The 23,902-nt window shown below is 38.3% G+C and overlaps 1 protein-coding gene across 1 annotated transcript; it reads left to right on the top strand.

The window, feature by feature from the left end:
• The first annotated feature begins 6,619 nt into the window (after nt 1-6,619).
• On the top strand, nt 6,620-9,219 carry LOC110885281 (methylthioribose kinase). The gene is made up of 6 exons (XM_022132961.2): nt 6,620-6,965; nt 7,561-7,870; nt 7,943-8,117; nt 8,208-8,409; nt 8,488-8,702; nt 8,786-9,219. Exons 1-6 carry the CDS (start codon nt 6,780-6,782, stop codon nt 8,943-8,945), a joined length of 1,248 nt encoding a protein of 415 aa, XP_021988653.1. The 5' UTR covers nt 6,620-6,779; the 3' UTR covers nt 8,946-9,219.
• The last annotated feature ends 14,683 nt before the right edge of the window (nt 9,220-23,902 follow it).

Below are 23,902 nucleotides of genomic sequence, written 5' to 3'. Positions count from 1 at the left end.
TCTCTACTTCGATGATAGATCGCCTTTTGATAATAATCATCATTGAAAGGACGTTCATTTCTTTCAGCAACTTCTGCATTCTTACACTCTCTTTTGAAATGACCCTTTTGCTTGCATTTGAAACAGGTCACTTTTGACTTGTCAAAACCGAGCTTTGTTGATGGACCACCAAGAGATTGTTTCCCAGTAATTTCCATGTATCTTTGAGCTCTCCGAATGCAGCTTGCTAAACACCAACGAATATCAATAAGTTCCATCTCCTCTGGATCAATCTGGTCGTAGTCTTCTTTCGTCAGTTCAGAATTACCGATTTTTCCAGCTACCAGACCTTCATATGATTCCAGGACAGACGCAAGAAAGCTCATTTGCTGCTTCGCTGCATTGATACTCATTGCTGGAGAATTCTTCAGTTTAAGAGCAATGTTGCACAAAATTTCATCTGTGTCTTCAGAATTTGTTTTTGAAGATGAATGATATCCAGACTGATGACTTGTTGACGTTGTTTGAGATTCATTCATCTTTTCACCAATGAATGCTGTCTTTGGTGAACCAACGCCTTTCTCTGAAAGTACACTACTTTTGTAATACAAGCCAACATTCTGTTGACGTGAAGACTCTGTCATCTTGCTTTGTTTCTGCAGCTCTAGATCATGACTCTCAATCTTTTCAAATAATGTATCAAGAGAAATTGTATCATATGAATCATCATTTTTCAAAATAAACACAAACGTTTGCCACTGATCAACTCGTGGTAACGCTTCAATCACTTTATCGATGATTTCTTCTCTTGTTTTAGCAATTTCAAATCTTTCGAGTTCGATTTTTAGGTGACAAAATCTTTCTATCATTTGTCTCACCGATTCTCCTTTTAAACTATCAAAAAGATCAAATTCTTTTTTAATTAGCGCGATTTTGTTCTTTTTAATTTGTTTGCCACCCTCAGCTTTAATACGTAAAGCTTCCCAAACTGATTTGGATGTCCCGCTATGATTTAGTAATGCAAATATATCGTTTCTAATTGCTGACTGTATCAATGCGATCATCCTTTGTTCAGCGGCAAATTCTGCTCTGTCGTCTCTGGAGAATTTTTTGAACTGTAGATCTTCACCTTTATCATCTTTTGGCTTTTCATATCCGTATTCTAGACAAAACCAACTTTCATGTGCATACGCTTTTGCCCAATTAATAAATCTTTCTTTCCACCAAGTGTAATCTTCAATGCTTTCAAGCGTTGGTGGTTTAGAATGCGTTCCGTAAAAGTTATCATGCTTGATGTTCTCATTGATTGCCTTCGTAATTGTTTTTGGTGTAACAGTTGTAACTTCGGATGATTCAGATGTGAATGCGTTGAAAAACGTGTTATAAAATTCTTCAGCCATGATGCTTTTTCTTTGAATTACCTCGAATCACCTGAATGAATTATGTAAACAACCGATTAGTTCAAAGACTTTTAACAAACTTAATTTTGAAAGTTAATTGATTTGATATGATTAAAAATTTTATGATTCAAATCAATTCTAAAATATTTATTCAATTTGATTTTTGTCAACCGATTGGATGGGGTTTGCTAGCCGATCGAGTAGTAATAGGATGCTAGCCGATCGGTTAGGAGGTAGTGCTAGCCGATCGAATGGGAGGTGGTGCTAGCCGTTCGGCTAGGAATGTTGTGCTGTTCGATCGAACAGAGTCAAAAAGTCAATGGCTTTTAATGAATGCTGCTGTTCGAACGACTTGGAGGTGCTAGCCGTTCGATTAGGCCAATCGATCGAACAGCTGTTCGATTCAAAGGTATGCTTATTCTGTTCGTTCGGCTGAGTGTAGTTGCTGTTCGAGTGATAATTTCCTGTTCGAACGGTTAGCACTTTGCTAGCCGTTCGAGTAACTGTTCGATGAAACGACTTTCTAGCCGATCGAACAGCTGTTCGATTGAAGTGCACTAATATGCTGTTCGTTCAAGAGTTTCTAGCCGATCGGTTAGCACTTTGCTAGCCGATCGAACAGCTGTTCGATTGAAGTGCACTAATATGCTGTTCGATCAAAAACAAGAGAGCTGTCCGATCGAATAGAAAAATATGCTGTTCGATCCAAGTAAAAGCTAGCCAATCGAGTGATAATATCCTGTTCGAACGGTTAGCACTTTGCTAGTCGTTCGACTAGCCTAACCGAACGGTTGGCCTACTCGATTGAGTAGGAATTCTGCTGTTCGATCGAACAGAGTTTGACATCAACATGACGAACAGTTTCAGCTCAAACGAACACAAAATCACTGATTTCTCTCAAACGGCTTGGAATTTTGACCTGAAAATTTGTAGGATCATAGATCAGATATAGGCGCACAACATATCAAAATTTCATCCAATTTCAACCGTAAAAACACTGTTAATTTTGCGATTTTCAGATAAAAACGTGAAGAACAAGAAAGTATGAAGAAATTTGACAAATCTGAGTAAATTCGACTCTGAATCTGAAGGATTTCTGTGCGAATTCGTGCGTTTGATCTGTGCAATCGAGCTCCTGCTCTGATACCACTTGTTAGGACCGGTTTGATTCCGAAACGATTGCGTATGACACGTTCGACGTGCGGAAACCGTGAACGTGAATAACCGAAACACACGAGACGTACTATTAACGTGATTCTTTGATAGATCTGAAAAGATACAAGAACCGTGAATCACCTTTTGCCTTTCTCTCTCTACTTTCTCTCTCTAGCTTCTCTCTTTAACTTCTAAGCTCCAAAGATCAAAAATGGCAAAAGTCTCTAACTAAAAGCCTAAGGCTTCTATTTATAGGCCAAAGGTGATAAGGAAACTTTCCTTATTTACAATAATGCCACCTTGCCTTTTAATAACAAGATATTACATTGTAAACACAAAGTTCTTCTGTTTCTGCTACGAACTGAGATGACGGAGGCGATAGACATTAATGTACTAACAACTTCGGAGTCTAAGACGTAAATACATAGAGTTCCAACAAACGAAGAGAAGCGAGAAAGGTATAAACCAACTCAAGGACGTTCGTGCAAGCACCTAACATTCTACACGTTTTGCTAGGCGTTCAAATGTGTGTTTAAGTAATACTCGATAGCATCGAGATTCGTAAGAGTTCAGAAGGGAGTGAAAAGATCATGTTCGAGTAAGAGATAATCACTGCTATGACTCCTATAGACTGTTACGTTTCACATTGATCAAATAACGGAACGAAATCCCCTTTTCACTGGTTAAGCCTCACTGGGACTCGCATACACCCCACATTATTATTATGTGTGCACCCACAATAATATTGTGATTTGCATGCTCATCTCAGCTCCTTATAACTCATGTCAAATGGTTCCTCATACTCGAGTAGCAAACAAGAGCATCACGAAACGTAAGTCATGAATGTTTGGGGAAATACTACCCTATCAGTCACATAACACATGCAAGTAATACATGAATTCATACTGTTGTGCTAAATGTGCAATCACATGCAATATCATATGTAGGTGTTCACTAGTTACGCAGTACAATGAGTATACGAGAGACGGACCTTGCAATCTGGAGCCGAGTGTCAGGGTCGATTTCGGATCTGTTCGGTTATAGTCTGGTTTTATAAAGGCGTTTTAAAACCAAGTTCACTATAACCAGTGGCTCTGATACCAAACTGTCACACCCCCAAAATACCACCTAGGGAATGTCCCTGCTAGGCATGTGACGTACCAACAACGAGCCACTAATTACATTGAACCCATACAAGTTTATAAATAAAATCCTTAATTATTAATGAAAATACCATCCACAAGTTTAAATGAAACCAACATGTTCAGCGAAAGCAAATAATAAACCAAAGTTAAATTGTTTCAAAAACCAATGTATAGTATCAAGAATTCAATCACATGAATCCCTCCAATCGACCCATGACCACTCCAGCTACTCCAGACAGCAAGTTCCCAATTCCAAGATATCTAACGACCTGCGAGCATGCAACAAGTGTATCAGACAACGCTGGTGAGTTCATAGTTTTACGAAAACGTTGGTTACCAAGTGCTTAGTTAATCCATTGCGTTTAAACCCAAAAGTAATGTTGATAATACCCCGAATACAAGACGGCTCCTGATTATTTTGCCCTTTCTCCAATGCTCCTATCAAAGCATTGGTCATGACTAGGTCATTAGTTCAACACTCGTCCTCCCAGGTACGGGGTGAGGTTGCCAAACCTAAGTAGCGCTACTAACTAAAACCATGTTACCTCCCCGGTAACCAAACAACACGGGGGGACTTTAATGGTGATAGGATGAGTATATTATCAAACATTCCCGTTTTTACTCAAAAGACTTATCCCTCCCCGGGATACCCACTGACTGTTTCAACCACCGGGACGCATGCTCAAGAGATGAACTCACCTTAGGGTGCTCAACAAAAGTAAACCGAGTGTAACAACTTCTATGTCCGGTATGCCCTGATATCGATGCCATTTTATTATTAGATATATTATTTAAATGTCGTCACCCAGTTTGACATGATTGTCTTGATTTCGAATTCGAGAACTCTAAACATCACACTAAGCTCTATCACCTAAATCGCTAATAACACGTTCATACATATCGCACACTCATATATTTACATGCACCTACAAAATCTCAGTTCATCACATAACATCATGTATATATATATATATCTACATTGATCATGCCACAAACAAACTTGTAATTATTGTATTAATTATTGCATTGCATATCACCACATGAAACCAACACTTAGACCATGCACATTCTACTCGAAACTAAGTTCATGTACATATATATATATATATATAATATCATATTAATTACATATAATATACAAACTCACATCCAAATCCACCATATCATGCGTTCCCACCTAAAGCAGCTTGTATATGTAGTGATACAATCATATGAACACATTGAAATCTATGCTTGAGACCCTCATCATATTACCACATATTATCATAGCCTCACACATGCACACATCGCTCACATATATATATATACATATATTCAGATTGGCATAATTCTTATTATTCAATACACATTCAACCGAGCACGACTACATTCACGTACACTAAGAGAGCTACTCAAGTTCCTATATGTCATTCATAAGGAGAATCGTGCACACGTGCTCGACGCACCGCACAACTTCCCGGCTATACAACCAAGTACATAAGATCGATTTAGTGTTCGCGAATATATGTATGCTTACACAACCATGTCTATACTTATCATACAGATTCACTTATACACATATAACTATAAACAGTTGCATGAAATCACTCAACCAAAGGCATGTATATACATTCACGGATATATTCGACGTCGTCAATGCGTTTCATGTCCATACACAATCATGAACCTACAGTTATGTTTATATGTACAATCAGCTTAACAAGTTCCGGTTACCCGTTCATACGACACGTTCATGCATAACGTCACATACATCATCTTCATACCACTCATGTCTACAGTTTTGTTATATACTCATGCGTACAAGTTCACACACCCTAACCAAGTTTGCAAGACAGTTGTATTATATATGAGCATCGTTCCACTTAACATAAATTCACAACCCAATCCCAAACTGAAACCGAAACCGTGACGAAGAACCGCGACAACAGTACTAACTTAAAGCACTGCAGACGTTGGGGTGAGGCCTTACCAGTGATCGGCGGCTGCGTATCGGCCGAAAAGGCGTTGATTATGGCTGCCGCAAGTTTGGAGTGGAGATGTTGATGATGGTTGCCGCACGTTTGGAGTGGAGAGGTTAGGGTTGGGTTTTTTTTTTCTCTATGATAACGAGAGGGATGCATGGGAGTATGCGTGTATATCAAATCGGAACAGGTGTGGGCCGAACCCACTTGTGTTTATTTATTTCATGTTTGGGCTTCTAATAAGCTGGGCCGATACATTACTTATTTGGTTCCAACTACCAGGCCGATATGATGTATAGTTTTGAGGTGTTGACAAAATGCCCAACACACGCGTGGCCCAACGAATATTAATATGTCCATTAACAAGGTTATCTTACGTTAACGTTTAACAGAATAGAGCGTTTTAATATATAAGAAAGGGATAACGAGAGTTAAGATCACAAGATGAAATGTTACTAACCTTGAAAGTTCGGGTTGTCACAACACTGCTTCCTGGAATAAACGTGCTCGTGTTTGTGTCGGACGACTCGCAGAAAATATAATTAAGGTTCAACCAAGACATGATCGAATCGGATATAAAGAAGAACCAAAGAGATGGGAATTGTGAACCGTCTTCGTCTTCCTCATTTATAAAGGCCAAGCATAATGTAAATTCAAAAAGCAATGCAGGTCGTATAGACCTATACGACCCGTATAGGGCTGACGTAATGTTCCTTTCAATAACTTTATGTCACTGTTGAGTGACATAAAGTAACCCCGTACTTGATACAGATTGTATAGATCTATACGATCTGTGTAGGGTTTGCATGTGAACCCTATCTGTCAAAGTTAATACACAACCTTTTACCAATATGCATCGTATAACCTTATACCATGCATATTGGTGATTTCAATTTAATTTTGCAAAATGTGACAATAACTCCACCCAAAAAGAATTACCCTCTTTTATGATTTTCATCTATTTGGAAAAGGAAGTGACCAGGTTCAATGCATTATGATTTACCCCCTATCCCATTGTGCTACGTATCATACTCATGACTTGAATCAAATATATTCGTCAAACTTTTAATTTCCAACGCAATTCACGCCTTTCTGAATCTTCAACCCCCAATTTCTCTGCCACACCAACAGGAAAAAAGATGACGACGGAGGGGTTCCGAGTACTTGAGGAGAAGTCGCTAATCGAATACATAAAATCCACACCATCTTTGGCCTCCAAGCTGGGAAACGAAGTTGAAAACCTCAAAATCAAAGAAGTTGGTGACGGTAATCTCAACTTCGTCTACATCGTCATCTCTCCGTCTGGTTCCCTCGTCATTAAACAGGTTTTTCCCCAATTTATGCTTCCAACTATTCATAACTATTTTGTTTGTTTAAATTAACCTCTGAATGTAGTCCTTAATCGATCACTATGTCTATTTGCTTCTTTAACTTCAATTTCAGTTGCCAATAGTTATTACATTGTATGATGGATATAAGTAACAATTGATTGAACTAGGGTTTATGTTAATTGGTGCCCTAGAAATACACATCAGTCAGTAATAAAGTAATAAGACCATGTGCACTGGTTTAACTAGAAAGTGTAAAAGTTTCTTTCACTCACCCGTCACACTCCCACATACTTTAACTAAACTATAGATTCACAAGTGTGTAGTGTAGTTAACTAGTTATTTACCTAAAAAGCTAAATAAAAGACAAAAAAAAAAAAAAATAAAATAAAATGACGTGATTGGTTGCAGTTGGTGGACCCCATCTCCCATTCCCCCATCACACCCATTAAAGCTTTGGCGCCCCTCCAAGTCGCCCCTTTAGCGGTGTTTGGCGCCGAGGGTGGCTGGCGTGGTGGTGGGATACCGCTCACTACAACTAGTCTAATGTGTAATTGAAATTGTAAGTAACTTGGTGTTTTGGTGTGGGTAGGCTATACCGTATGTCCGCTGTATTGGTGAATCATGGCCAATGACAAAGGAAAGATCGTATTTTGAAGCGACAGCGCTTAAACGCCAGCATGGGTTGTCCCCAAAACATGTTCCGGAAGTTTATCACTTTGATAGAACAATGTCGGTAATCGGTATGCGATATATAGAGCCACCACATATCATCTTGAGAAAGGGGTTGATTGCTGGAGTTGAGTATCCTTTATTAGCTGAACACATGTCGGAGTTTATGGCTAACACTTTGTTTTACACGTCTCTTCTTTATCTTACAACTACACAACACAAAAGTGCAGGTAAAGACAAGATTATGGTTGTTTTTTATAATGCGTATAGAACGTTTGTTTACATGGAAACTTTGTGTGCAGTGGCTGAATTCTGTGCGAATGTGGAGTTATGCAGGCTGACTGAACAAGTGGTTTTTTCAGACCCGTATAAGGTTGCTGAATTTAATCGTTGGACTACACCTTATCTTGATAGTGACGCTGAAGCTGTTTGGAATGACAAAGTATTAAAGCTTGAAGTTGCCGAGCTGAAATCTAAGTACATAGTTTTTTTATACATTTCTTGTTTTTTTTAGATTTCCCATTTGTGTGTGAGGGTAATTTTGACTTATCGAGGCCTGCTATACAGATTCTGTGAAAGAACACAAGCGCTCATACACGGTGATCTCCATACTGGTTCTGTTATGGTTACCCATGAATCAACTCAAGTTATTGATCCAGAATTTGCTTTCTATGGGCCGATGGGGTTCGATGTTGGTGCCTTTATTGGAAACTTGTTTTTGGCTTTTTTTGCACAAGATGGGCATGCCGAACAGGGAAACGACCGGAAAGTATGCAAATTACTACTGATTATGATACACCATTTTGTATTATTTTTGGGTTTCATAAGGCAGGTATTGTGAATGCAGGCGTATAAAGCATGGATAATTGATACAATATCAGACACTTGGAATCTGTTTTACAAGAAATTTACATCTCTTTGGGATATACACAAGGAAGGGCCCGGTGAGGCATACCTTCATGAAATTTATAATGATGTCGAGCTATGGGAGCTTGTTAAACAGAAATACATGATCGATTTGTTTCATGATTCTCTTGGATTCGCTGCTGCCAAAATGATAAGGTAATTCATTGCTTAAGGAAATTGTGACTTTAGTGTATACGTAATTATGACTAACACTGATATTAAGAATGTGTGGATGACAGACGAATTGTTGGGGTAGCTCATGTGGAGGATTTCGAGTCCATCACTGATCTCGAGAAACGAGCAGATTGTGAACGAAGGGCTCTTGACTTTGCTAAGAATCTTATGAAGGAGCGAAGAAGTTTCAACACCATTACTGATGTTATTTCTACGGCTCTGTAACTCAACGCGCGATGTGGTTGGCATGCATATTAATAAAAGTTCATGAACTGAACCTAACAGGAGAAGGATGGACTGCAACTGTTTCCTTGTGTCATTTGCTTCCGTACTGCTTGGATTACCACGTGGGTCATGATTGGTGATCGTGTTGTCATCAAAATCTGGAAGGTTTCTTATTTAATGCAGTGGTTTTATTTGATGGCTGATAAACATGTGTAATGCCCGAGAGAACTTATGTGAAATATATATATGTTTGATTTAATGTTTTTAGAATTAATGAATGGTAACCTGACAAGACAGGTGGGTTGGGTGGGCTAACGGGTTCCCATCAAAATGAGTTTGCGTCAAAACGGGTCGTTTTAAAAAAGCTTCAATATGGTCAGGGTCAAAAGAGGCCGTTTTAAAAAGAATGGGACAGTTTAAAAAGAGTATCAATTTGGTTCGGGTCAAAATGGTTTCCGACCAAAATGAGCTTGCCTTAAAAATTGTCGTATTATAAAGAAGTTTCAAAATGGGTTCACCTGATGTTTGTGATATATAAATGCTAATGACAACAGCGGCAGTGATCGAGGTGCTGGCAATGGTGGTTCATACAATAGCGGCGGATGAGTGGCGACAATGAACATGGAGGTGATTATGGTGGTAATGTGTAGGATGTAGTAGAAATGAGCTAGCGATGATGGCGGGTACAAAGTGGGGCTTGTGGTGCTGATGGTGACACAATATTGGGTGGTTCTTATAAATATAGAATATCCAATGCAAACTTGTTTTAAGTTGGCACATTTTACAATAGTAACCAAAAACCAGTTGTGTAATTTCAGTAGACTTGTATTGAAGTACGCCCAAATTGATTTGTTCTATAATCTGGTATCACCAATGATCTTTTAAATGCATTATTTTTATATTAATTAAGTCAATTTTTTTTAATAATCAATGAATAAGTAGGAAGGTGACGCATGTTCATTATATTATCTCAAATCCTTCTAAGACCATCCGTAATACTTAACATTTTCACGTTACGTTTTGATTGTCTATTTCTCATCCATCTACACACATCTCTCTCTCTCCTCCCCCTGTTACTGACAACACCCGACCCGTCCTTGAACACGGGCTCTCCTCCCATGGTCGGCCTTCTTCACTTGTGCCCCATCCATAGGGCTCTCCACTTAGCACACGAACACCACATTCGCTCATACACATATTCTCTTTTCTATCCTCCTATAAAAATGGTTTTTAAAATTGAATTTGAGTTGCGAATTAAAATCACAAACTTAAATAACAAACATTAATTTTAAACAATCATAGGTTGGGTAATAGCTATACTCGATCATTTCCAATGTCTTTTAAAATCAAATGATACCTAATTTTAGTTACATATAACAATATGTGTAAACCATATGTTTGTTATAGGATTGCTAAAACTAGTAGTGGTGACATGGGTATAATTATCATTATATTCGTTATAGGATTGCTAACTTAACAATAATACACTCCGCCTTGTCCCTATCCGACCCAAACCACATGGCGGCCCAACCAATCCCAGCAAAACTCGGCGGCCCATTACGCAGGCTATTACGGTCCAAACCCAGCTTATCCCGGCCCGCCTCCCACAAGTTATGATGCATTGAGTCCATCGGATTTGAGCAAGACATTCAACAATATGCAACTTACCTACACTGAACCAACTCCCGTCATGGATACAGGTGCGGAGCGTCATGTGACCGAAAACCAAGGTATGATTCGTTACCCTAACTCTTTTCCTGTTAACACTAAACTTTTAGTCGGCACCGGACAATGTTTACCAATTGAGGGCTCGGGCACGGGTTACCTACCCATCCATAACCGCACCTACATCCTACCCAACATGCTTTACAGTCCTCACGTTATCAAAACATTATTGTCCGTCCGTCGCTTCACCCGTGATAAAAGTGTTTATGGTTTAGAATTCTTGATGATCTAATTCATTGGAAAACAACCCTTTAAATAGGGAGAATACAAAGTTGCTTTATTTCTAAACAAGAAAACATATTCCCTTTATAATTACAAGAGATCACATTTATCTATACATTATTAATTTAAATATTATTCTATAAACATATATCGGCTAAATTAATATGTATAGATAGATGTGATCTCTTGTAATTACAAGGGGAATATGTTTGACATAGGGCAACTTTGTATTCTCCCTATTTAAAGGGCTCTTTTCCAATGAATGAGATCATCAAGAATTCGAAACCATAAACACTTTTGAAAACTAATAGCGGTGACATGGGTATTATCATTATATATTTAGACACTGATTGTTAAATAAAGAAATTGTAATAATTACATTCTTTAACTTTTAGCAAACATACCAAAACATTAAAGATTTAGCAACTATAGATACATCAAAATGTATCTATCTTTTTTTACTACATCAAAGGGCTTGTGGTCCGGTGATACCCAGGGCCTGCTCAACCGTTTCGAAGGCCCTAAGCGAATTAAAATCCGGGGCCCTTTTTCATGTTGGCCCCAAAATGATCTTTGATCTTTAGATCACAAATGATACTAAAACTTCATAAAACTTGAATCGTAAACGTAATACAATGATTGAATGTATGTGTATGTGTAAATCGAAATATATGAATCGAAGATAATGATACTACAAATGAAATTCTAGAGCCTATTTATAGTTTTCCTAGAGTCACGAGTGTAGAGACATGTCTCTTCGTGAATAGGCATGTCCTTTGAGCGAATGGTTGTGATCACATATGAAGAGGTGCGTTTTTTCCTTCTTAAGCACAGCCACTAATTGAATAGGTATGTCTCTTGGTGGTGCCCCTTGAAGCTGTCGATCATAGGAGGCGACCCTAGGGGGTTTCGCACCCCTTGGGGTGGAAGTTACCATCTTCTGAAATGCCATAAACGGCCCCTGAACTTTGTAACCGCCACTCTTCTCTTTAATTACCATAAAACCCTTGTAGTTTAGGATGTGTAATGATTAGTGATTTCATTCACCCCCTAATCATGAACATCCTTAGGTTGTTGCAGATTTTGAACTCCGAGCAGTTCTCTCATAGTAACAAACTTGATCCTTGCTAGTGCTTTTGTTAGTATATCTGCCCGTTGTAGTTCTCCACTTACATGTTCCACAGTGATATCTTCGTTCTCCATGCATTCTCTTATGAAATGATAACGTGTATCAATATGCTTGCTTCTTCCATGAAAGACTGGATTTCTTATGAGTGTTATTGCTGAAACGTTATCCACCCTTAGTGTTATCTTTTCTTCCTTCCAGCCTGTAATTTCGCTTAACAATCTCTTAAGCCATAGTGCTTGGCATGCTGCTGCAGTGGCTGCCATGAATTCCGATTCACATGATGATAGTGCCACCGTCTGTTGCTTCTGTGTACACCAAGTTATAGGTGATTCTCCAAAGTAGAATACCAGACTAGTTGTTCCTTTTCCTTTGTCTGTATTAACTCTATAACTGCTATCACTATAACCTATGATCTTACATCCTCCTTGCTTCTTGTATATGATTCCATGCTCCTTAGTTCCTTTGATACAACGTAGTACTTGCTTTACTGCTTTCAAGTGTTGCTCCTTTGGTTCTTGCATGAATCTACTAAGCAAACTGACTGGGTAACATAGATCTGGCCTTGTATGCAATAAGTACCTGAGAGAACCTATCAGGCTTCTGTAATGTGTTGCATCTACTAGATCTCTTTCTTTAGTCTTTGTTAACTGTGTTCCTGGATTCATAGGAATCTTTGTGTTGTTGCAGGTTAACATATCAGCGTCTTTGAGTATCTTGTTGAATAACTTCTATTCCCAGATAATATGCTAGCAATCCTAGATCGAATAACTTCTATTCCCAGATAATATGCTAGCAATCCTAGATCGCTCATTTCAAACTTGTTCTTCATCTGAGATTTGAAAACATCTATCTCCTTCCTTGACGTTCCAGTGACTATCAAATCATCAACATAGGCTCCAACTATTAGTGTAGAAGTCTTACTCGTCCTTGTATAGATTGCATTTTCTAAAGTGCACTTCTTGAAGTTAAGTGACTTTAGGGTTTGATCTAACTTCGTATTCCAAGCTCTTGGTGCTTGTCTCAATCCATACAGTGTTTTTGATAGTTTATAAACCTTTCCTTCATCTCCTGGCTTTATAAATCCTTCTGGTTGTAAGACATAGACCTCCTCCTTGAGATCTTCGTGTAAGAATGCAGACTTCACGTCTAAGTGATGTACTTCCCAACCTTGATATGCTGCTAAAGCCAACATTGTCACACCCTGGCTTTTGCGGGAGCGTGGATTATTTTGGTGCGACTTCTTAATACCATAGCAAGAATCATAACAATGCTATATGATAAAACACAAGATGTTCATCCATTCATTAAGTTTAGAATATACCACAACGACATTGTTTGAAAATGTTGACGCATAAAGTAAGTTACAACCATGACATGATTAAAAGAGTTCACAAAGACTCATCAAAAGTACGTAAATAAAAACCCAAGTTTAGAACTGTGTATCCCGTCCAGGAAAGGGATCCACCTCCTAAACTCAGCCATTCGGATGACATCTTTATTCACTACGCAACCTTGACACAACGCATACTCCGCCAGATCCACTAATTTCCTGAAATACATGTAATTTGAAAAATCAACAAAAGTTGAGCGAGTTCATGTGTATGTAAGTGTATAAAACCTTTAAAAATATGTCAGTATGTATGAAAATCCCTGGTATGTAGCAATTAAGGAAAAACTGATCACCAATGGGTTGCAAAGCCAATGGTATGTGTGAAATTGGTGCAGGAAGACTCAAACCTAGCAGATTTGTCTCCGGTATGAAAACATAGTCACCACTATGGGCCGCCCCGGCCTCACGGGTGTGGGCTCGCTACACCCAAATAGATCTATCACTCGTGTCCCTTGGTCCTACAATGAGGATTAATGGCCTTAAGTGTCATGCCCACCATTCACATGACCGCGTAGTAAAAACCCTCATTAAGCTAACCATACCATGTAAATAAACGTCTGTAATAATTGTAACATGTATTTCACCCCCGAAGTATAAAATTGAAAACAGTTAAAAGAAAAGGGGGACATGAACTCACGGAAGTGCGTCTCCTGTATCGTAACGTCAATCTCAAACTTGATCAGCTACCCGGCGACCTACAACGTACTAATGTCTATTAGACGAACGGGCCATGCCTTGGCTTAGGGTTTAATGTTTTTGAGTTGCGTTACTTTGATATTATTCGAAATTTGTGACTACTTGTTAAAATAATAATAATTACTTTAACTTAAATTTTGTTTGTAGGAATAATAGTTAGGCAACTATTTCGTATTCACACTTCTCAAGTATTTTATATGTGTATTTTATTCCCAAGGATGTGGGTATTTATACATATACATTTGTAATTCTGAAAAATATATTTTAAGTCCCACTTAGAAAAATATATTTAATTTTTTTTGTCCAAAAACGTCTTAGTTCAAAATATATATATATTTTTCCCAAAAATAATATATTTTACTTCATTAATTTTCCAAAATAATATTTTACCAAGAATGTACGTGTAAGAGTATTTTCTGAAATATTACATAAGTTATGTTTTAGCGTTCCGTATTGCAATAACAAATGCATAACTTAAATATTTATTCCGCGAGAGTTTTGGTATTATTTTGGAGTTGTAGTTTTTCATGGTATTTGTCAAGTTATATTATTTTACCCTAAAATAATATAACTAGTTCACAAAGTATACATATATTCACATAAGTGTTTTAGTATAAAATATATATTCTAAATATATATTTATCAAATTTTATTTATCAAAAATCAACCTCTGATACCTTGTAATTTTTGTAATAACAACTATGGCGAAGTTTATTTTGAGAACAATGTTAAAAACATATTTGTAAACACTTGCTAGAAAAATATTTTCTAAGTGTTGGAATTTTAGAAAAATTTCGCCAGAGTTTCCTTTGTAATTGGAGGTGTCCATGCTTATTAGCATATCATTTTCTTTTCAAAAATTCATTCAAACAAGTTTCAATCAACAATATACAACCTCTACTTACCAAACTTGCCAAAAACAAGCATAAACTATAAACTCATGAACTTGAAAATTTATAAAAATGTGTAGTAACTTACTAGCATTCTTAGTAAGTCTTGTTACCTTTTAAAGTGTGATTAGTTCTTTAAAAACTTTATTTTTAAAGAGTTTAAGTGTTTACAACTTCTAATCATATTTTCTAAAAATATTTATTTGTGAACTTTTCTTATTACACAAGTGTTTCTACACTTGTTTATCCACAAAAAATATGATTAGTTTATGTTAGATCCAAGATTTTATGAAACTCATATTTTTAACTAGGTTCTTTTGAAGAACCACTCATGGATTTTTAGATCTACATGATTATCACCTACTTTGATCTTTATTTTTCAAGAAACCATTCATTCATTCAAGTTCATGGTTTATGAGTGGATGATCCATCATCCTACAACATTCTTACTTTCTCATCTTGCTAGATCATGTTTTTAATCATGATCTAGTAAGACCATATGATGATCAACATCAAATACATGAGTAAACAATAATCAACAAGCATTACAACACATGAATATCATGATTTCTTAACATTACTTCATCATTTTAACAATACTTCATCATCAAGTTAGTTTATGTTCAAGTCTTCTTCATATGATCATTAGTGTTCTTAATATTTTTGATCATGATATATCATTAACCACTTAAATAAGATGAAAAATGAAAGGATCTAAGTTCTTACCACTAGCTCAAGGCTAGGGGAGTTGAAGAGTAGAAATTGAGTGGATAAAAGAAGATAAGAGAGGTCCTTCCACTTCCGAGAACACCGAGCTTAGTTGTATGACCTTTATCACACTTGTATGCTTGTGGAATGGTTGAAAGTGATCGAATGATGATGATGATGGTGGTGGTGGTTCTCGGCCGAACCAAGGGAAGAGAGGAGAAAGTGTTTGAAGTGTGTTGTGTGAGTTTGATGATGATGAGAATGATGGACTCCAAGTTACTCTTATAATCCTCTAACACCTCATTAACCTTTGTATAATATGCTTCATTATCCACCAACATGATCCAATTAAATAATGAAATAAATCCATGGGTGGGTCACCCATGGTGACCGTCGCCAAGGAGGGGGGGGGGGGTATAGGGTTGGGTTTCAACTATTTAGTTATTGTTTGGGTAGATTTCTAATGTTTAGTTAGGAATATAAGTTACTAGATATTTTGTATGATAGGCTATGATGTTCGGGGACCATAACTAGCTTAGTAAAAGTGAAACAATGTTTTTGACAATATTTTTGTGTTCCGGGTAATGTCCGGTTCTTTGGTTTGATGCCGTTCCGTTAAAGTGCTTAATTATCCATAAAGTGTCTTTTATATAACTTTTAGTGACACTTTCAATTCCCGACACTTAGGAAAGTATACAGGACCATTCTGCCATATTTTTGGCACATTACTAGCCTATTAAATGCTTAATTTTGTTAATAGATGCAGAATTCTGTATTTAGAGTGGGTTTTAGGCACTTCCTGACACTTTAACTATCACCTAGTGACGCCGTTTTATGGTCCTCACTTCCCTACACTCCCTACTAGTGTAGTGTCCTGTCTCTGGCTCATACTGGCCTAAAAAACATTGTCTATCTATGTGCTGGCATTACCAGTATGTTCTCTGGGTTATCCACTCACTGTGCTAACAGTGCTTTGTGCATCAAGTTTGTCACTAAAGTTTGTGTGTAATAAATGGAGTGACAGTATGAATGTGATGCATGTGTATGTATGTAACAGAAATCAGAAAGCAGTTAAATTGTCGGTTGTAATCAAGCACAGTCATTAAGCACATAATTAAGATTAATTAATTGTACGGATACCTGTAATTGCGAGGGTTGTCACTGACGTGCTGTCGTAGGTACACAATCAAATTTAATCCCAAAAACAACTATAGATAGTGGTAAGAGGGTATCGAACTCAGGGAGTATGTGGAAAATATGTCGATTATATAGCTTTGCAATTAAACTACAATTAACCTAATTTGCTGAAAATAAAGATCAATGATTTAGACTGTTGTTTTAGAAAGCTAAATTAATAACTAAGTGCAAATCAAAATTGGTTGTTTAACAGATTAAGAAAACAATGACCATCTTAGGATTCAGTTTCTTTAAACAATTGTGTGTAATTCCAACTAGAAAGAGTTACATAGACATAAATCGTGTATAGATAATTGAAGTGATAAAAGGGAACAAAGTACTCGGATTATATAAACGCGAGGTTATTTCCCGATGACCAATTAATCAATAACCAACCCTAACCCTTCCCGTGATATCTCGATTGCCAACGGCACCAAGAACGTACGATTGAGACTAGAAATTGCACTATCAATTAACACGCTACAAACAATTATGCATACACCATGATAAACAAGCAAACACAAGTTATCATTCTAGAAATTCAGAAATAAACACACAAAAGTTCAAGAGAAACCTGCACCTAAGATGATCACCGAAAGTTTTAGCCACACATAGCTTGGTGAATCATCATAACAAGCAATTCAATGTTCATACAAATCGAAAACACAAACCGAATGTTAGAAATTGTCTAAAACCAAGCCAAGATAGCCAAAATTGCCCCCAAAGTGTTCTCTAACCGACCAATGATGATGATAGGTGAAAAGACACCATCAAAACTGACTTAATGTGGCAGTTACATAAATTCCGCAGACTCCACCGTAACTTACGGCTCCATCGTAAGTTACGGTGGACATGAAATTGTTACGGTGCTACTCTACTGGTTTACGGCAGCCTCCAGGTGAATTTCAGGTCTACCGTAAATTACGGTAGGACCGTAATTTACGGTGGAGAGCTGATTTTCCTTCTTCGTTTCATCTTTTGCTTCAAACTCGACCCGTTCAACTTCAAACCTTCCAAAGCTGCACTTTTCTTCACTTTAAGCCGCCAAACCGCACCTGAGGCATAAGCAACAGTAGTTATCTAATTCGAGATAATTAGACACTTAAATGAGGGATAAACTTGTCTTTTAACAATATAAAGGGTTGTCCAATGGACCACCCGTCACATCCCCACACTTAACCGTTGCTTGTCCCAAGCAACTCATCTAATCAATTTCTCAACAAGTGATCAATGTAAACCAAGCAAAAACAAGCAATCCTTTTACTAACCCCTTTGTAACACCCAACTAATGCACCCCTCTCTAAATCTCTCCTCTCGGCTACAATTGAATACTAGCAAAGATAAGCTAGACACACAATAGGCAAACGGGTGGTTGCACAATCATAGGCTTGTACCTAAATCGATCCTTCTCCTATAAGTGCCAAACACGAATGCAAATCAAAGGGACTTTCAAGGTTGTAACGTGGCTAAGTGTATGGGTAGGAAATGGAATATATATGAAGTAGCGAAAATTTAACCCAGTCTTTTTATTACACTATAAAACAAACTACAACTACCAATCTAAACTACTATGTACAAGACAACTAAACATCCTTTCTTTTTTTTTTGTTTTTTTTCATTTTTCATTGCTTTTTCTCTTTTCTTTTCTTTTCTTTTTTTTTTTTTACTTATTTTTCTGAGGGGTTTTTTTTTTCAAGCAAACAACCATGCAATAAAGCATCAACATGTCTATATCATATTACTACAACTACTACTACTAATACTAAAAGACCGGGTCAAATTGGGCAAATTTTTAAGTAAGTAGCTAGGGGTAACAAATGACAAGCTTTTAGGCACAAAATTGGGCAACTAAATGTCCAAACCCCCGCCCCTCTCGCAACCATGCTCATATATATAACTTATGAGGTCCAACCCCCCAAATCCCACACTCACACACACTAAGACGAGGCTATCTAAATGCCCTTATCCTTTCTACATTCATGTTCAACTAAGGCCTCGAACCGCATTCAAGCACAAGTTCTAATGCACCCCCACCCGTAGCCACTCTCATCAAAGATAAGCATTATTAATATACAAATGTGGCTTTATCTCACCAAGAATGAAAGGGTATCAAAGGTTGCCGGTGCATCAATTTAGGGTTAATCTAGGGTGTTCAATTTTTCACATTGTTTCGCTTGGCTCAAAATTTTTCAAAATCTTCAAAAATTCCCCCCATCCCCACACTTGGGATACATTGACCCCAATGTATGGCTTTAGGAGGCCTTGATCACTAAAATCATTCAACATCAACAAAAAGCTTCTTCACTCAAACCACAAATTTCTTTTTGTATTTTTTCATTTTATATTTTTTTTATGTTTTTTTTAAACACATGACACCACCAACAAGCACCATCCCGCACTCAACATAACAATCATACACCACCTAACCGCCCAACCGTAAACAAAACAAAACAAACTAACACATATGCACAAAATATACAAAGGAGAAACACAACCTGACTAATAGTAGCGCGGTCCCGGAGGTCCAAAGATGGAAGACATCATGTCGTTCCATTCTCCGAACGCAAATGAGCCGCTACTACTTCCACCTTGTTGTTGTTGTGCTCCTTCTTGTTGCCTTGGGTCAATCCATTGTGAGTGGTGGATCGGCGGGATTGGATACGAAACACTACCATCATACGGTGGTAGAGACGCATAATCCACATGTTGTGGATCCACAACCACCGGCCGCCCGGCATGATAATCAGCATGCATTCTCCTCTCTTGGTCGTCATGATATCTATTATTCATCTCCACTTCACGGGAATACGCATGTGTGCGATTCCATGACTCTTGACGATCAAAGCTATGTTTTAACGACCGCTCTATACTTGCACTATTCCTCGTGTTTTGATCATACAACGTCCTCTCCGACTCCGACCATGTATCAAAAATAGATGCCGGAGGACGTTGATTCTCAATCACTTTTTGCATTGTACCGTTATAAGCCCAACCCGGCTCATAAGACTGTTGCGTATAATCGTAAAACATACCACCGTAACCTCTACCATAACCCCCTTGACCAACATTTTCACCACCATGCGGCTCGTCCGCATAGTCTTCATCTCCACTTGGAACTACTTCTTCATCACTTTCTGGCTCGTCCGGCTCACCCGGTAACAAATCTCGTGCACCCAACTTTAGTGCCCTCCACCTTTGCCCTTCCGACTTTAACTTGTGATAACGCTCTGATTGTGTATTTGACCACCCAATCCCCAACTTATCCAACGTAAAAGGCTGATGCCTTTTTGTTGCTCCTCGATCTTCAGATGTTATCGCCTTTTGTTGTTTCATTAACCCCGTAATTATTCGACAATACGGGACGATGTCTCTTCCATACTTATTCCGGCAGATCCATAAGTGGTTCATGATCAGATAGCGTATCGGAAAACGCGGAGACCCATGCATTAGCGAGTAAAGAACGGGTACTTCAGGAAAGCTCACCTGCTCCTTGTCTCCCCTTCGTGGAATAACATTGAGAACACAAATGGCTAACAACAATTTAGCTTCTATTTTTAAATTCTTCTGGTATAGAATACCACTGTATTTACCGGGTAAAAATATTACTGCCAACATATCATTCCATCAAACATGTTTCTCCGGCTTAACCAGGAGGTCATCAAGAGTCGGTATCATATAATCACTAGCCGGTAGACTGTCGTATTTTCCCAATTTCTTCAATGTGGTAAAAGACATCTCCACCGGAATTCCATTCACAATACCCGTTAGCTTCATTTGCGATGGCCTGTCATATTGGTTAACCTTAAGAGTTGCCATCCACTCTTAAATTTCGGTCATAAACAGGTTGCTTTTATCTTTATCGTAACAACTAAGCGCCCCCTCCCAACCTAGGGCGCGAAATTTATCAAACACCCCGAACTGGCCAAATTGAACCTCATTAACTTCTCTTTCACAAATGAATGCAGCAGCCTTGTTCTTCAACTTATTCATGATGTCATGGTAGAGTGTCGGTTGCCACTCCTCGGCTTGATCATCTAATGGACCCGAATTCCATTTTGGCTTTTCAGCCGGGTCCAACTCCATCTCCTCCTCACTTTCACTTTCGCTTTCATCCACTCGACCCATGTATTGTCTCTTTCTTGGTTGTTGTTCCGGCTGTTTACCCTTTCCCTTCGAAGACGAAGATGAACTAGCTCCGGTCTTTTCTTTTGTTCGTGCCATTTCCTACACACATAAGATCAAACAACACAACCAACGAAACAAAATGAGACTCTTTTCTCCAACATATCCCCACACTTGCTTGTTATCATGGTTGTAGATGTTAGTGAACCAAAAATGTATCAAGAATTTTTCAAAAATCGGGCATGGTGTCTCTACAATGTAGAGCATCCCAAAAGTTCACTACTTTAATCACAAATCCCACATCTACAACCATAACCATGTTCAAATAACCAAATTCATAATAATATCTAAGAACAAGCAAGTGGGTATGGCTAAGTAACCTAAATAACCTTACTTTTCACAATGTAGCATCACAATATAACAAATAAACTTTCATACCTTAGTTTGAAAATGCAAGAATGCTTGTGAAACCAAAGCTCCCAAAACCCCCAAATTTTTCGAACTAGGGTTTAAAATTCGGTCCCTAAAACTGCGTTTTCTCGTAAGTTTCTTAGCAAAATCAGAAACTACGTGAAACATTAGTCGAGATAGACTCCAATTTCACTTAGTTTGGACAAGAATCGAAGAAGTTATGGAGGATTGAAGGTAGAAGATGCTATGGAGTTGTGGGTCTTTGAAAGAGATGGAGACGGTGATAGATGAAGAAAGAATTGTGTGGATGGGGTTATGTCACGTGACCAGATGCTATTAGTTGTTGTTTTTTTTATGTACATACGGAACCCCAAACAATCCATTCACTTTTGCTGCGTACCGTAACTTACGGTCAGACCGTAAGTTACGGTGGGACCTGAACATCAATTTTTCACCGTAAATCAGTAGAGAAATACCGTAAGGCCCCCAATTTTTTTCATTTCCACCGTAAATTACGGCAATACCATAAATTACGGTGTTAACTGGGCGATTATCATTTCACAAAAATTGAATTTCTGAAGTGAATTTTTATATTTTTTTTTTCAGTTTTTTCGCTTTTTTATGTTTTTAAATTTTTTTCAAAAACGTGTAAAAATCACCCTACCCCCTCAAAAGTCCCGTGTTGTCCTCAACATAATGTTAGAGTAATTCGTGACCCGAACATCCCCACACTTTTTTCAAACACGGATTTTCAAGGAAATACGGTAATTGTACACACTATACAAAACAAACAAAACAAAACACTACTATTTACACTACCAAACCTGGGCCTCTCATGGTTGTTCCTCATTGACCGGGCGCAAGATGTAACCCGCTTTGTCAAGCTCCAAGTTGTTGATGTCGTTCCCCTCCAAGTATGGCTTCAACCGGTGACCGTTCACCGTTTGTTGTTTCAATGTTTGCTCGTCTTGGATATCTACATCACCAAATCTCCCAACTCTCCGAACGACATACGGGCCCATCCATTTGCTTTTAAGCTTACCCGCGAACATCTTGAGTCTTGAGTTATACAACCAAACTTTTTGACCCACTTCAAACGTTTTCTTTTGCAGTTTTGCATCATGCACCTTCTTTAGTTTATCTTTATAAGCCGATGCACATTCATACGCCTCATCCCGAATCTCTTCTATCTCGCTCAATTGCAACTTTCTCAACTTCCCCGCCTCGTCATAATCCGCGTTAACCGTCTTAATTGCCTAATGTGCTCGATGCGCTAACTCCATTGGCAAGTGACAACCCTTACCATACACCATCCGGTAAGGCGTTGTGCCAATTGGAGTCTTGTAGGCCGTTCGGTATGCCCACAATGCATCATCTAACTTACTCGACCAATCCTTCCGACCCGTTCTAACCGTCTTCATGAGAATTTCTTTAATTTGACGGTTCGATACTTCGACTTGTCCACTCGTTTGCGGATGGTAAGGTGTGGCAATTCGGTGATTCACGCTATACCTCTTCAATAATTTTCCGAAGTTGAAGTTCTTGAAATGCGAACCACCATCACTTATAATAACCCGCGGGATTCCAAAACGAGAGAAAATGTTGGATTGAACAAATTTACAAACAACCGAATGGTCGTTTGTTCGTGTTGCAATAGCTTCAATCCACTTCGAGACATAATCCACCGCTACCAAAATGTATAAAAAGCCATTCGAATTCGGAAAGGGACCCATAAAATCTATACCCCAAACATCAAATATCTCTACAACCAAGATTGGTTGTAATGGCATCTCATCCCTCTTCGATATGCTTCCCATCTTTTGACAATTTATACAATTTCTAGCGAACTCACATGCATCCTTGAAAATTGTGGGCCAATAAAACCCACATGAAAGAACCCGATAACCTGTTTTATGCCCACTAAAATGACCCCCACATGCGGACGAATGGGCATGGGTCAAAATTTCCAACACTTCTGTTTCGGGCACACACCTTCGTATAACTTGATCCGGTCCAATCTTGAAGAGATCCGGTTCATCCCAAATATATTGCTTCACTTGAACCATAAATTGTTGTCGACGCTTTTTGGTCCAATGACTTGGGATGGCACCCGTGGCTAAGTAGTTAACATAATGAGCATACCACAGTGCAACGAAGGTGGAAACGGCTAGTAATTGCTCATCGGGAAAACTCTCATTGATTTCACTAACATCATCAATCCCTTCCACCGGAATCCGAGACAAGTGATCCGCCACTACGTTCTCACTTCCCTTTTTGTCTCGGATTTCTAGATCAAACTCTTGTAACAATAAGACCCACCGAATCAAACGAGGCTTCGCGTCTTTTTTCTCCATCAAGTATCGGACCGCACTATGATCCGAATAAACCACCACCTTGCTCCCCCAAATATACGAGCGAAACTTATCCAAAGCGTACACCACCGCTAGTAATTCCTTCTCGGTTGTGGTATAATTAAGTTGTGCTTCGG

This window comes from Helianthus annuus, chromosome 10 (genome assembly GCF_002127325.2).
Source record: "Helianthus annuus cultivar XRQ/B chromosome 10, HanXRQr2.0-SUNRISE, whole genome shotgun sequence".
Taxonomy (NCBI): domain Eukaryota; kingdom Viridiplantae; phylum Streptophyta; class Magnoliopsida; order Asterales; family Asteraceae; genus Helianthus; species Helianthus annuus.
Note: the sequence above shows the minus strand (reverse complement) of the source record. Positions and strands in the feature narration are given on the sequence as shown.